At 48.6% G+C, this 11189-nt stretch overlaps 3 protein-coding genes across 5 annotated transcripts; all 3 read right to left on the bottom strand.

Annotated features, from left to right (window-relative positions):
• Window positions 1–2729: 2729 nt before the first annotated feature.
• Window positions 2730–3062, bottom strand: PPTG_09380 (hypothetical protein; the record flags this gene model as incomplete). The annotated part of the gene is made up of 1 exon (XM_008904382.1): window positions 2730–3062. One exon carries the CDS (start codon window positions 3060–3062, stop codon window positions 2730–2732), a length of 333 nt encoding a protein of 110 aa, XP_008902630.1.
• A 949-nt stretch (window positions 3063–4011) lies between these two features.
• Window positions 4012–6382, bottom strand: PPTG_09379 (hypothetical protein). Of its 3 annotated transcripts, XM_008904380.1 has the most exons (3): window positions 4788–6382; window positions 4436–4664; window positions 4012–4308 (listed from the first exon to the last, which is right to left on the bottom strand). In XM_008904380.1, the coding sequence occupies exons 1-3, from the start codon at window positions 6271–6273 to the stop codon at window positions 4281–4283; spliced, it is 1743 nt and encodes a 580-aa protein (XP_008902628.1). In that variant the 5' UTR covers window positions 6274–6382; the 3' UTR covers window positions 4012–4280. The 3 variants fall into 3 exon arrangements, with proteins under 3 accessions (XP_008902628.1, XP_008902627.1, XP_008902629.1); XM_008904379.1 differs by having other exon boundaries at window positions 4436–6382; XM_008904381.1 differs by having other exon boundaries at window positions 4012–4664.
• Window positions 6383–6577: 195 nt separating this feature from the next.
• On the bottom strand, window positions 6578–10624 carry PPTG_09378 (splicing factor 3B subunit 1). The gene has a single exon (XM_008904378.1). The coding sequence runs from the start codon at window positions 10528–10530 to the stop codon at window positions 6826–6828; it is 3705 nt and encodes a 1234-aa protein (XP_008902626.1). The 5' UTR covers window positions 10531–10624; the 3' UTR covers window positions 6578–6825.
• Between the last annotated feature and the right edge of the window lie 565 nt (window positions 10625–11189).

Raw genomic sequence — 11189 nt, 5'->3', positions numbered from 1 at the left:
AAATGAGAGGTGCTTCTGCGTTTCTGCCACTGAAGTGCCCATGAGCCCTCTAGACTTCTCGAATTCTGGAACCCCATGATATCAGATACGGATTTGTAAATCGTATTTGACGAGGGTTCTTGTTTTGATCTGAGCATTTCTTGTTTTGATCTGAGAATTTCTCATTTTGGCCTAAAAAAGGTGTAATTGGCCTTCAAGTTTACAAGTTCCACCGTAATATGCCGTACTAATACAACGGGCCATTACGTTAGACTGTTGATTCGTATTTACCGTAATCATGAGGATGCGACAACCTGGATGCCTGGACGATCTACTTCAACCATTACTGAGAGTTGAATGGAACGATAACCTGTGCGCTTCTGCTATGTTAATTGAATAAGTAATCTCTTAGGAAATGTTCGTTGATCCACCATCATCGCTGGCCGCCACACAATCGTTACTGAAATTATTTTCAGTTACCATTGTACCAGTTACCGTGAAAAAAAGCTCCAAAGTCGCAAATATACCTTTTTCATGTTAGCGCCGCTAACGCTAACTTAGCGGACATCCAGAAAATCATATTCTGTACCATGCACGGTTTTCAGATCTGGTCGGTACATAATAATATTATGTACCGAAATTAGAATAGGTCTTCCAACTAAAAAAAAGATAATATCTTTTTTTAGTTGGAAGACCTATTCTAATTTGTCGAACTCACCTATTTTAATAGGTGAGTTCGACTAGTAGGCTGTCGGGCTGTAATGGAGCCGATATTTTGAAATTTCTATAAAAAAAAATGAATCTACTTGAAATCGCATTTGTTTCGATTTTCATTAAACCCAGTTACTAAGTTGCTTAAGGGTGAAACAAAGCCATGCCTTGCACGAAGAAGCTCTGAAATTGAATAGCAATGATATTTTAAAGAAGATAGAATTCATGTAAGCGGGAATGCTTCAAGTGCGACTATACGCTCGACACTTCGAAAGACCACGGTCGTACAGTTTCTCCGATGTACTATAGTAATACAATCGGGCAGTCCCTTTTAGCGGACCGACTTGTAGCCGTAAGCCGGCCTTTAGAAGGCTATAGTAGCTATTAGTTCTGTTGTTGATCACCAAAACGAAGCAGATATGCTTCATTTGAATCGATTGTAAAATGACCGAAAGTTTCGAATTTCTCGTCCTGGGAAGTACGGTAGTTTGAGTCTGAATTTGCTAAATGCCGTACTCGCCGACCGCATGCCGTTGAGAAGTAGCATAAACTCATCCTATAAATAAGCTTCGTAATATAGTAAAGTGAACCCTCTATTCAAGAGTTAAACCAACGTCTTTTGTCAACGCATCTCCTGCCCATGTACTTGATAATACTATATTATAGTAGCAGCAGATGAAAATGACATAAGTATTCACACATCCTGCATCTGATCCGCAGAAGAATTGTTGGAAACCTTAAGGGATGCCAGTCGCGGAGCTAGACCCGATTTGGTGGAGGTGGGGGGGGCAAAGTTTTGTCTCAAATAATTTAAAGGAAAAATAATCCTATAATGTCTAATTTCAGTGCCCCAAGAAATTCCCTAATTTTGATTGTGCCCCTCTTAGATTTCGGGTCTGGCTACGCCCCTGCTGACAGCTACTTACTTCGAGTAATATTATGTATTGCTATAAATGATAGAGTAGTTGTCCTCGGGTTCTTTCAGGTATAAGATAAAAGGTTTTACTTTAAATGCAAGAGCAATATATGAATTCACTTCTGACTACACGTAACATCCATTATTCAGGTAGGTGGTGAAGGATTTTACAGCAGAGGATCTCCCGGGCATCTCCAGGGATGGGTAACTACAAATTCTCTGCAATTTATTTTGCAGGAAGTATCTGTGACAGGTGGTATGATTTTCCATGAATTAAAACTGGCAATTTATTTGGTCTATTAGTGATCAAAACAAAAGGTTAATAGAATCTTCTAGCGATACAACAATAGATAGTATTAAAAAAAAAAACGAAACCCTGGTAATCTTATAAATTTCATGCGTCAGCTAAGTATAGTATTAGCCAATGGTAAGCGTGAATGCAGCGCGAAGGGAAGAGAACTACCGTGGTTCCCAGTTCTAGGAAAATCGCATTTCATGGGAGTAGGAGATCATGTCAACTAGCGTCAAACGTTTAATAGAAAACGCCAATATCCGCAAAGAATGCCTGCTTAGAAAAGCGAGGGATAGAAATATCACAGCCAAACTTGAAATGGGCTACGATCCCCAGACGTCAAGCAATATTCTCTGCGCAGCTGTAAAGGATCACACGACAAGCGCAATCTACAAGTTGTATATGACCCTGCGTCCGAACCAGCGTCTGCCTGTACAAAATCCAATCCCCATCGAAGTGCCTTAAACAGTGGTGAAGTTGGATTCCTTCCGTCAACTAGTCTGTCGCCACATACCGGTTGCCTATTCCGATTCCTGTCCTCCATGCAATCGAATAGTGCGATTCTACGAAACATTCAGTAAATATTCCTGCGTTGTCGTGTATTTGGAATCAGAGGAGCAACCAACCGGAGATTAAAACTGACACTCAGCGGCAACAAAAACTACAAACGAAAATTTCCCGTTTCAGCTGTCAAGTTTTTTTTTTATTTTCAAGTGTTACCAATGCACCTGAAGTGGATATTAAAACTAAAGCTGGTAAAACATATTAGCAGAAGTAATCGACGACTTTTGTTTCGCTCTCGATCCAAATCCACACATACCGCTTTTTAGATCACGACGCTCGAGTATTTTTATAGCGCAATTTGACAAGCGCCGTATAGAGCTCTGCAGCGTCCAGCCCAAAGGCGTGTCGTCTTTTGCTGAGCAGCTTCGTCAGAGGGGAGCTTGCGAACTTTAGCAATGACGCCAACTTGTCAAACCGGGGAACCGTGATAGCCCTCTCTTCATCTGTCCCACGTAGCTTGTTGGATCCTTTGAGGAAGCGGTGGTCTTCATTGACGGGATAAGGGCCCATCGATAGGCTTTTATTCTCACCAGAAGCCTCCGCTACTGCAATTGTGCTGTAGCTAGCAAGTGCCAGCAGCATAAAGTAAATTACGCGCATGGCTAGATGTTGTCGCAAGTGCGTGTAAGAGACGATTGTGGAATGAGCTCGAGACACCTCGCTGCCTTAGTAGCCACTGGCTCCTGCACAATTTACGAAGAGTTTTACTTATGCTGGGAGCTGCATTTCTACATATTTGTGTATAGTTGTACGCGATAGTTAGCAGCTTAAGGATTTGTGGAATTACGGTATGCTTATTAACTATGCGTTTAACAGTAATACAACGTACAGTTCATCAATAAAGTTGCTGTGAGTAAGTCGTATTACGGTATACGTTTTCATTCGTAATCCACTGCGACTTCATTCTGCAGTTTCCATGCTCCAAGCTATTGCAATGCAATTTGCTGGCAAGCATGAGTTGTCGATAAAAACGTTTTCGAGTGGGAGTTGAATTAATTGGCCGATTAAGCTGCTTATGCAAAGCTTTCCAAAAACCCAAAGCTTCTCCAAGTCTCCCACTCCACTATAGCTGAGGGAGCTTGTGTTCGTATATTCCCGGTGGACCACTGCTACAGCTGTTGCGACTCGATCGAGATGCTTACTGATCTGCTAAACGACTGGATGCCTGTTCCTCAAAGTAATTCATCTCCTCGCAGGTGCGAACTGGGTAAAAAAAAATACCAACGCATTCAATGCAATATGACGTATAGCGAACACCGGTCTGATATTAACACGCACTGCCTGTGACAGCCAGCACTTTTTGGCTAGTTTGAAAGGCAAGCCCAAAGACAACATATTCCAGTCTTTATATAATAAAAAGACTTTGAATATTATTCAAAGATTATTATACATGTTTCGAAAGCTTAACACCAGCGTTAATTGAACGGTTGTGTATTCGACTTCGTATTGATAGTTTGCCACAGTCGCTCACTGAAATGTCCACTCTGGCCAACTTAGAGGCTTTTGGGGGAACAAGTTCTACTCACATGTCAGGTTGTATCGAATCGACGTTGTCCAACTGTTGTTGGGCTAATCATTTGACAACAGTATACTGTCAGTAATACTGACTCAGCATATGTGACTTGTGTGCCAACTTTTATTGCAGAAGATCTTACTAACCTCCCCTTGACAGGGCTTTCGGAAAGCCCGTGCAGGCTGTTACTAGCAATGCGTGTTAACATACCTACCTTGCGTAGATATTAAGTTAACCACCCGAAAGGCTCACGTGCACGCTGTCAAGTTGCCCTACCGCTCCCGATGTTCCAGACATCACAACTTCTACGTTTGTCTTCGTGTTCGCTTCAATCTGCGTAATTTTTGCAATGAAATTTGTCAAGCGAGACAAATTCAAACGAACAAGGCAATGCATTCGATAAGTGAGTGACTACCCAAGGAAATGTAAAATACAAATAGCCCTTGCTCCTCATTCTTACTGGATGCACAAGAACGCGGTCACCAGCACAGCGACCCCGTTCATGAAGATAGCACCGTGGATGACACTTGCAGCTGAAGACGAAGCTGAAGTCGAAGATGGCGCCGATCCCGAAGTAGAAGCTGAGGAGATGCCATCAGCACTAGAAGCAGTAGGTGAGGACGACGTTCCACTTGAAGCTGAAGCTGCCGTTATTTCGTCACCAACATTCGTCGACCCAGCAGCAGAACCTGCATTTGCAGCAGACGACACAGAGTTAGAACCCGTCGTCGGAGCTGTGGTTGTCACAGGCTGTGTAGTGACTGGCACTGTAGTAGTTGGCTCAGTAGTAGCTGGAGATTCAGTCGACGTACCAGTAGAAGACGGAGATGTCGTACTAGGACTCGTAGTGCTCGGAGATGTAGTAGCTGGCGCAGTCGTGCCTGCATTGGTGGGGGCGGTAGTCGAAGGTGCCGACGTGGAAGGAGCTGATGTTCCAGCAACACACGTCATGGCCAATTTGTCTTGTGTCGAGGCGTTGTTGCATTCCTGTTCACCGGGACACACATCCGACGAAAAATTCTCCACACACAGCATCCAGCAGGTAGTTCCGCTTTTGGTCGAGTCTTCGCAGTCACAATATTGCTCACACAATTTCGCATCACTGGCCGAATCGTGGTTGCAAGTAATCTGGCACGATTTCGTCAGGTCCGACGCCGACGCCGTGCTTTTCAATTTGCAGGTTTTAAGTGAACAACTGTTGTCCGACGCAGCCAAATGACGTTGCGGGGGACACGCAACAGCACCAAATGTCTGGCCCTCCGCCTCTTGTTGTACCAGATATCGAGTAGTCTGGTTTGCGTACTGGCCGAAAGTGAGGCCAGTGTTATCCATAATCTGATGCGACTCGAGCAAAATCATTTTGCCAAACCATGAGCGCAGCAACTTTTTGCCTTGCCCACCTCCATCGACCAAACTGACGGTTCGTGGGTATCGCATGCCATGCAACACCGAGTGCAGAGGCGGAGAAGTTTTAATCCAGTCGTCAATTCCAGAGCCCAACATCAAAATGAGTTCGTCCGGTTGCAACACGGGGCGAACAATTGCGCCTTTTGCCGTCTGGATGAACAAACCCGCATCTTCACCCTGAGTGTTTCTGAGTTGCAATTCGCCAGCGCTTGACACCTCGAAATACGCAGGTGAACTCATGGCGATCATGAGTCCGTTGTCAGTATGCAACTCCAATGACATGTCGGCAACATTGATTTCCGAATCTTTTTCCAGTCTTCGCATGTCCTGAGCAGCTTCGTAGGCGTGGAAATGGTCCAAGTGCACCGACTCCTCTAGTAGTTTCCGGGCCGTCATGGCCACGGCGCCCTGCTCGGCTGTAACATGGAACTTTTGCGTTGCATCGAGAGCTGTTCCCACATTTGCAACTGCCAATTCCACCGCAGCGCTGAAAGCAGCGTGGATTTCCACGTACTCGGGGCAAACTGCCAGCAGTTCGGCACTTTGGTCCAAAGTTTCCGTCAGCTGGCGACCAGACTCGAGACTCACGGTGTAGCGATCGGTGCCATCTCTCAGTTGCCGATGCAGGAGGAACTCGGCACCTTTTTTCTGGGCTTGCACGGCGCAAGTTGCCGCAGTGCGAAGGTATTCTTGCCGCAGACTGGCGAAATTGGGTACATTTTGCAACGCGATGATGCCGTTTTCCTGCAGTTTGGCAAGCAGGTCGAAATTGTGCGCATTGTTTGGGGCGCTTGAAAGTTGCGTGAAATCCACTGGTGGCACGCGGAAATCGCGCGGCTGGACGGCCAAAATCAGCGGCGACAGCAGCACTAGGACCAGACAGCGCAGCATGGCGAGGGGGGAGGCTCTGGTGATGAAGACGCCGGAGAAGACGTGTGCCGGAGACGACGAATTGGCAACTGACTCTGCCGAGTGCGCTTGGGTGATGTTTGTCACTGACTAAAACCGTATGTTGGCTTTTGTATAGGCGGCGTTTGCATAGAAGCAGATGGTTGGCTATGGAATCAGATGACACACTAATTTCGCAGGCAAATTGAAGGCGCGATCAGCCCAAAACGAGGGTATCCAGTGCTGTTATCAGACGACGGACGGAAAGCCAACTAACTTTGCATCCGCACTAATGAACACTTCGATGTTCGGAACTTGTAGTCAAGAACCTAGAACGTCAACGCCAGGATTCTAAACTGCAGCCATGTTTTAAAAAAAAATGAAACAGTAGGCCTCAACTACAGCAGCCAAACGCTTGCGAATATATTATCCTGGTGGTCCTATACTGCACGATGACAAAGCTGCTTGGATCGCACTGCCATCCACCAGAAGATCAGCTGGCCATCGGAGATATCTTGTTTCGTTTGGCAAATTACTTGAATAGGCTAATGCAGCCTAGATGCAGAGTTCCAGGTAGGTGCGGTTGTACGAGTTCACGCCGTCGTCCTCCAGCACCGGGTAGGCAGGCGTCAGGCCGTCCTGTGCATACATGTACAGAGAGTTGTAGATCTTCCAGTACACCTCGCGCACGCGGCGGGCCGGGTGGAAGAGACCTTGTAGAACGTATTGCAGGATCACGTGCGGTCCCAGAGCCACACGACAGCCTTCCACGGCCTCAAACACGGCGTTGATCACGTGCGGAGACGTTTCGAAAATGTTTGGCCACACGAAGTTGAGCAGGTGCACCAGCGCATCCTCGCAGCCCAAGCCAGCAACACCCAACGCCAAATGCTTTACTGTTGTGCAGGCCGTTTGACGATGCACTAAGTCGCGGTCCATCAGCGCGTCCTGTAGCAGTGGAGCCACCGCGTAGATGTAGTCCTTGCCCATTTCGCCAATGTACTCGAACATGAACGAGAACGCCTTTAACACACCGTTCTGCACATTCAACTCGGGTACGCGGTATTCGTTCATAAGAGCTGGAACCACCGTGAACGGCGAACACGTCTCGGCCACAATAGCAATGGCTACAGTTGTACACACACGATTCTGTCGTTCTTGGACCTTCAAATTGTTCAGCAATGTATGCAGCACGTCCTGAGGACCAATAGCTTTGGCAATGTATCCGAATGTGTTGACTGCGGCACGACGAATGCCCTTCTTATGCGCCTTCAGCATATCCAGCAGTTCGAAACAGATACGCATCCACTCTCGAGCTGATACCATGTCCGCACCTCGGTCAGCAATGCGTCCAACGAGGTCGATACAATTCTCTTGCACTTTTTCATGGCGATTTTTCAGGATTGGAGTAAGTCGTGGCAGTAGATCTTTGATCGGTGGGGTCATTTTGCTCATGCCAATCACGTTCACGATGGCTTTGAGAGCTCCCAGAATGCTACCCAGCACTTCAGGATACTCTTCTCCAAGATACTCGTACAGAACAACACCCATATGTCCCATCAGTGGTTCCTGGTCACACGTCTTCATGACCACAGCAATTCGGTTGATCAGGTCAGCTGCCTGCATGCGAACCTTAGCTGGCTTGTTATTCAGCCGCCACTTGATAGTACCACAAATCTGCGGCAAATAGTTCTTGGCGCGGATTCCAAGAGCATTGACCACAATGCCAAAGCCGTTGAGCATCACGAACGTATCATCGGACGTTTGTTCCTGGAAAGCATACAGAATGCCATCAATGAGCTTCTCTTCAAGATCAGTTCCAATGTCTGTGGCGCCCAAATTCGAGATAATCTTCTGGATCGCTTCCATCACCATGCGACGATACGGCTCGCTCTCATCCTTTAGGTCATCCACCACGCGAGAGATAATCTCGCTAGCACCAACATTATTTGCGAGTTCCACTGTTGTCTCCACGAGCTGACGGTAGTTGCGTCGGTCCAGCGCCATGCGTCGAACCCAGAAGTGACGGAAAAACTCTGGCAAAATCTTTTCTTTGACGTACGAAGCTTCTACGCCATCAGTAGAGACACACTGCTTGACCACCTTCAGCACAATCTTCTTCATTTCCTCATCTGGCGACTGGAACTCGCGAATCAAGATCTCCATCACTTCAACCGTGTAGTAATTGGCATACTGGGCGTCCATGAGAGGGATAATGAAGCCAATAGCCTTCAGAAACGCCGCCAAACCCTTGCCGTGGTGCTTTCTAGTTCCGCGCCACAACGGTCGCAGCACCGAATCAAACGACTCAATACCGTACGGATGCGCTGCCTCAGCGAGAGCAGCAAGGGCCAGAGCTGTGATCGTGCGCACCTTTTGGTCGTCTTCAAGACCGTGCTCGATAATCTCCACGAGATGCTTGAGGTGCGGCAACACAGCGCAACCCATTAGAATCGCCACCTGCTGTACGATCTTAATACCAGTGTGTCGAGCTTGCCATGACTTTCGCGACTGACAAACGGCCTTCAAGAAAGGCAGCAAGGCCGGAATACCCAGTGCAGATGCCACCACTGCAAAGGCACGTGCCGTCGTGTTACGAACGTATTCATCATCAATATCGATATCTGGGCGCATGGTCGAGATCATAGTCGCCAGTCCAGCAGCCTTCGCAAGGTTTGAGATGATCTCACGGCCTTCTACGCGAGCATAATAGTCTTCATCAATCAGTAGGGGCTCAATCACCACTAGGATCTTGTGTACGTAAGGACGAACAAGGTCATCAAGCTTATACAGCACACGGTCAATCACCTTGACCAGCAAGTGGCGCTCTTGGTCTTCAAGTGTGGGAGCCATAAGCAATGGCAAGATCTGGTTGAACAATGCTCCTGCACCGAACTCGCGCGCCTTATCTGTAAGCTGACGCAGCGCTGTTTTACGTTGTGGCGGTGTGCCGTTCTTGATCTTGAGTAGCAAGCGCATAATCTTCCGCTCCTTGGCAGCCTCGGGGTCCAAGTTTTCTTCATCCACCTCATCCATTAGCTTACCAAAGTACTGGTAGTCCTCTGGCTTAATAAACGGCATAGTACCATCGCCACCCGACGGTGTACCGACAGGCACGCCATAGTCTTCACGCGCGGGAGTGGCCTGCATCGCGAAGCCCGGAGTCTGTCCCATCGGTGTAGGAGTAGCCAACAGCTTCCGTGATGGCGTTCGAATAGGCACATACGACGCAGGCGGGTCAAGAATCTTGTATCCTGTTGCAGGGAACAGCGCGTCCAGCTCCTCGTCCGTCATGGGTCGGTTACGCTCTTCAATCTCTCTTTCCCAACGCAAACGCTGTGCCAGTTCGGGCGTCAACGTTCCACTCATAATATCCGCCGCCATGGATCCTCCAGGTGTCATCTGTACACTCTTTCCAGGTGTAGCCATGTCATTCGGGCCAGAAACGGGGGTCTCATCCCACCGCGAGCGCTTCCCTGTACCTGCCGGAGTCACGCCGCCTAAATTTACAGGCGTGGCGTCCCATTTGGAGGATCCACTGCTTGCCACTGGTGTTTCATCCCAGCGGTTCTTCCGTCCTGGTGTGGCGCCCACCGATCCCGCGACTGGCGTGGCATCCCATCTTGACGCCGTTCGTGTGGGTGTAGCAGCCACAGAACTGGCCGAGCTCTCGGACGCCGTGTCCCACTCGGATTGGCTCTCTCCATCTGTCTTCTCTGGAGCTTCCTGATCCCAGCGCATCCGCTTACGCCGTCTCTTTGGTGTGGCGTCCACATCTTGCGGCTCTTGGCCCTGCTGCTTCTGTTGCTGCTCCTGTTCCTCGCGTTTCTGCTGGATCTTACGCACCACCTCGGCGCGTTCCTGTTCCAATTGCTGCGTGTGCATGATCTCCTTGTAGCTGCGAGCCGGTGTCTTGTCTCCAAAGGCGTCGCCGCGCTCGGGAGACAGCATGCGCTCAAACCGCCGCTTGCGGTACGCGTTCTCGCGGTCCACGATGCGCGTGTTCACGAGACCTGATCCATTGGCCTCGCGAGCCTCGGCGAATGGGTCGTAGCTGTCGTCGATGAGCCCGTCGTTGGCCTGCGCCTTCTTGGCGCGAGAGTGATGGTCTTCCGCACGCTGTTCCTGCTCTTCCTCATCTCCTTCCTCCGTGACCGTCGCGCTATAACCGGCGAAGCGGTCGCTGGAGCCGTAGATATTCTGGTCGAACTGCCCCGTAGAGGACAGACCCACGCCCACCTTCTCGTCCTTCTCCGCCATGGCTCTCCGCGTGCTGCGCTGCTGCCTTAGAGATCGCTGTCGTCTTCTTGGTTGCCGAGCTTTGGTGATGCTCAAAATAACCCTGAAGAAAAACCTCGATTTGGTGTGTTAAACATTAAATGGTGTTGAAAACACGATTTGATCCTCCTACATGTACACCTGCAGAAATCCTGCACGAGTGTCACTATCCGTGTGTCTAGAGCTTCACCTCTCGTCGTTTTCTTGAGCGCTGTTGCAGTCATTGGCAATTTGAAGTCGTGATGAAGAAGCGCAAGTTTACCGTCGAAGAGAAGCTCAGTGTGGTCAAGGAGTTGGAGACCTCAAGAATTCGAAGAAGTACAAGATCGACAAGAAGACTGTGCGTCTTTGGCGAGACCAGAAGGATGATTTGCTCTTACGTGAACAGCGGCAGCTATCGCCTTTCTGGAGGCGGTCGGTTTGTTTGACTACTAGTATTGTTCTTTGCTTTGTGCTAATACCCCACCCTCTAATAATTCCCCACCCTGCAATATGTAGTACCCCACCGTTCGGATGGGGTACTAGCTTACTACCCACGGGGCACAATTACATTACCGGCCATTTGCAACCGGGGTTGTATTTCCGGCGATTCTCGGTCTGTGATTGGCCAGAAGCAAGGTATCGACAAGAATTTTGATCGG

This window comes from Phytophthora parasitica, assembly GCF_000247585.1.
Source record: "Phytophthora parasitica INRA-310 unplaced genomic scaffold supercont2.18, whole genome shotgun sequence".
NCBI lineage: Eukaryota > Oomycota > Peronosporomycetes > Peronosporales > Peronosporaceae > Phytophthora > Phytophthora nicotianae.
This window is presented reverse-complemented; position numbering and strand designations above follow the sequence as displayed.

What these genes read in the sequence shown, in the direction of transcription:
- PPTG_09379 (XM_008904379.1), bottom strand. Translation starts at nt 6,273, where the DNA reads ATGCTGCGCTGTCTGGTCCTAGTGCTGCTGTCGCCGCTGATTTTGGCC. An exon ending in ACCGCGTTCTTGTGCATCCA is followed by an intron (nt 4,309 to 4,435) that starts GTAAGAATGAGG and finishes AAAATTACGCAG; the next exon opens with ATTGAAGCGAACACGAAGAC.
- PPTG_09378 (XM_008904378.1), bottom strand. Translation starts at nt 10,530, where the DNA reads ATGGCGGAGAAGGACGAGAAGGTGGGCGTGGGTCTGTCCTCTACGGGG.